At 34.8% G+C, this 3,095-nt stretch overlaps 1 protein-coding gene across 1 annotated transcript; it reads left to right on the forward strand.

Annotated features, from left to right (window-relative positions):
* The first annotated feature begins 340 nt into the window (after nucleotides 1-340).
* LOC143582613 (protein FAR1-RELATED SEQUENCE 5-like) lies at nucleotides 341-2,827 on the forward strand. Its single transcript, XM_077065133.1, has one exon. It carries the CDS (start codon nucleotides 342-344, stop codon nucleotides 2,733-2,735), a length of 2,394 nt encoding a protein of 797 aa, XP_076921248.1. The 5' UTR covers nucleotide 341; the 3' UTR covers nucleotides 2,736-2,827.
* Nucleotides 2,828-3,095: the final 268 nt, after the last annotated feature.

The following is a 3,095-nucleotide window of genomic DNA, read 5'->3' on the forward strand; positions in this document are numbered from 1 at the left end:
CATCTCTCTCAGCTGCTTCATTGCAAACCCAACAACAACCCTAGGTCATTCCAGTATGTGGTGATCGGAAAATAACAAAGACGAAGATGGATGCAGCAAGGCATGCAGCAATTAATCATTTAGATTTGACGGTATTTCTATTTCATATAGCTCTTGGAATGATTCCTAAATTTTAGGTTTTCAAATAATTGACAAGGTTCTTGATTATGGCGTGCAACAATTAATCATTCAGTTCTTAAATCAATAAGTAAGATCAACATAGTAGTTAATCAATCTTAATAAGTTCTTGACCTACTATTCAGTAATAAAGACTAAAGACTGATATGATCCGATGATTGTTTATGAGATATGTATTCATTAATGTTTTGATTATTAGCATTATGTTTTCTGAAATCCCGCTTTTGTTGATACAGGACATCCACGCCTTAATGGATTTAGAAGTTCAATCAGAGAAGGAAGATCACGAAACAAATTTGATTGAACATATTGATGCAAATGGGTATTTGGCCATAAATAGCGGTTTCGATGTTGAAGTAGAGCAAACAAAAGACGTGTACCTGGATTTTGGAGTTGAAAAAGAAATAACAACTGAAGTAATCAGACAGGTTTTTGATACTCCTGATGACGCATATACTTTCTATAATAGATATGCGTTTTTACATGGATTTGGAATACACAAATGTTCGCCTTTTAAGAATAGGACAACAAATGTGGCCTATCGATTGAAATATGTATGCAACAAAGAGGGTTTTAAAGATTTGAAGCGTGGTAATTCTGGGGGAGATGCTGTGAAACGTCGTAGAGATTTAAGGACGGGATGTGAAGCGTATCTTAGGATTTCAATTGGTAATGATGGTAAATGGTTAGTGGATGAATTTAATGATGCACACAACCATGAGCTAACTGCAACTCCAACCAAAGTAATGAAGCACAGGTCTCATGGAAAGTTTCACCGCTCAATGGCTTGCAAATCTCTAATGTTGAAACTTGGTCAATCCGGGTTGAGACCTTGTCAAATCAAGAAGGTCGTAAATACCATGAAAAATCTAGGTGAAAATGATGTCACGTCAAAACAATGTGCCGATATCTTGAATGAACAACGGAAACAATACAGAGGTAAGGAGTTTTACGGCCTAATTAAACATTTCCAAGACAAATTATTAGAAGACCCCAACCTTTATTTTGTTGTGGACTTATGTGATGATGGGTCTCCTAGAAATATTTTTTGGGCAGATGGGAGATCAAGAGACTCGTATATAAAATTTGCGGACGTTATTGTGTTTGATGTCACATACATGACCAACAAATTTAAAATGCCATTTACTCCGTTTGTCGGGGTGAATCATCACCGCCAATCCATACTTTTTGTCGGTGCACTGTTGGAGAATGAGAAACAAGATACATTTGAATGGTTATTTCAAACATTTTTAAAGTGCATGTTTGATAAGCACCCATTGGCAATAATTACTGATCAAGACAAAGCTATTGGAAATGCAATCAAAACAATTTTTCCTAAAACACGACATCGGTTTTGCTCATGGCATATAAAGAAACAGCAAATCGAACATCTTGGAACACTTACAGCTCGTTATAGTGACATTGAAGAGCCACACAAGCGGTGGGTAAAGAGTAATACAATTGAAGAATTTGAAACCAATTGGAAAATTTTATGTGGTAAATACCAATTTGACAGTAGTAGTTGGATAACAGAGATGTATAAGGAACGCAGATATTGGGCTAAAGCCTTCTTGAAAGATTGTTTTTTTGCTGGCATGACATCAAGTGGAAGAAGTGAGAGCATACATTCGTTTTTTGATGGATTTGTGAATTCAAATACGGTGTTAAATGAATTTTTAATCCAGTATGATAAAGCTGTTGCGTGTCGAAGGGGTTCCGAAGATGATGAAGACTTCAGGACCATCGACTCCAAGCCAAATCTTTCTTCTGTAAATATGATAGAGAAAAAAGCAGGTCAACGTTACACTAGAAAGTTCTTTGATGTATTCAAGAAAGAATGGACCGAAGCTACTCTTAATTTAACCCATGTTATGATAAGCAAAAATTTAGAAGAGATCAAATATAAGGTTGGACAACTCGATATTGACAAACTATACTGGAGAATTATTAACTTTCGGATCTCAGATAAGATAGATGTAACATGTTCATGTGCAAAGTTCGAAACATATGGGATATTATGCAAGCATATATTATATGTGTTGAAGAAGAGGAATGTTGAAACCCTTCCTGATCATTATATTTTACCCAGGTGGACACTTGATGTTAGGTATAAGTCTCATAATCACAAAATTGGGCTTGAAGACATACATAGTGAAAATGAAGTCAGTGCGTTAACTTTATGGTGTGTTCAATCAAACTTTAGAAAAGCAATCGAATATGCAAGAGATTCCCCATCTGAGATAAAGAAACTAAATTCCATCTTGATGAACTTTTTAGAAGAACAAAGTGTTCGAACAAATTCTGAACAACTGGAAACTACTATACAAAACTCTAACGTAGGAAGTTCGCAAGTAAACTTGATGCCTCAAATTTCTATTCGTGATCCACAAGTAAAAACAAATACTAAAGGTCGTCCTAAAAGTGCAACTAGAATCAAGTCTTCTTTGGAAGCACCAAAAAAGAGAGCTTGTTCATACTGCAAGCAACCGGGTCATTACATCAGCGGATGCCCGAAAAAAAAGGTCAGTTTGTACTTATTAATAACTAGTGTTTGTTAGTAAGGTACTTACATTAATTTTTCGCAGGAAGACGAGTCTTTATTTGAAAGAGAAGGATGATTTATGAATCGAATTAGAGGCTTAGCAGTTTTGTAGATTTGCTTTGGTACTACTTATTTGAGACTATGTACGAAATAAACTTGTTTCTACAGTTTTTATTTATTTTCAGTAGTTATTATATTTTAATGATGGTATTTTTTGTTTAACTCTTTGAAAGTGAAAATGTTGCAATGGTTTTTTTGTTGAAATCACAGGCTCATTTCAAGGACACTCAAAGTATAGTGATATAAAGCTAAATGGGCCAAAAAATATAGCAATATAAACTTAAATGATAAAAACGTAGCAATATAAACTGAAGCC

Source organism: Bidens hawaiensis, unplaced genomic scaffold, assembly GCF_021521415.1.
Source record: "Bidens hawaiensis isolate Kalapana, Puna unplaced genomic scaffold, B.hawaiensis_p1.1 tig00031804_1, whole genome shotgun sequence".
NCBI lineage: Eukaryota > Viridiplantae > Streptophyta > Magnoliopsida > Asterales > Asteraceae > Bidens > Bidens hawaiensis.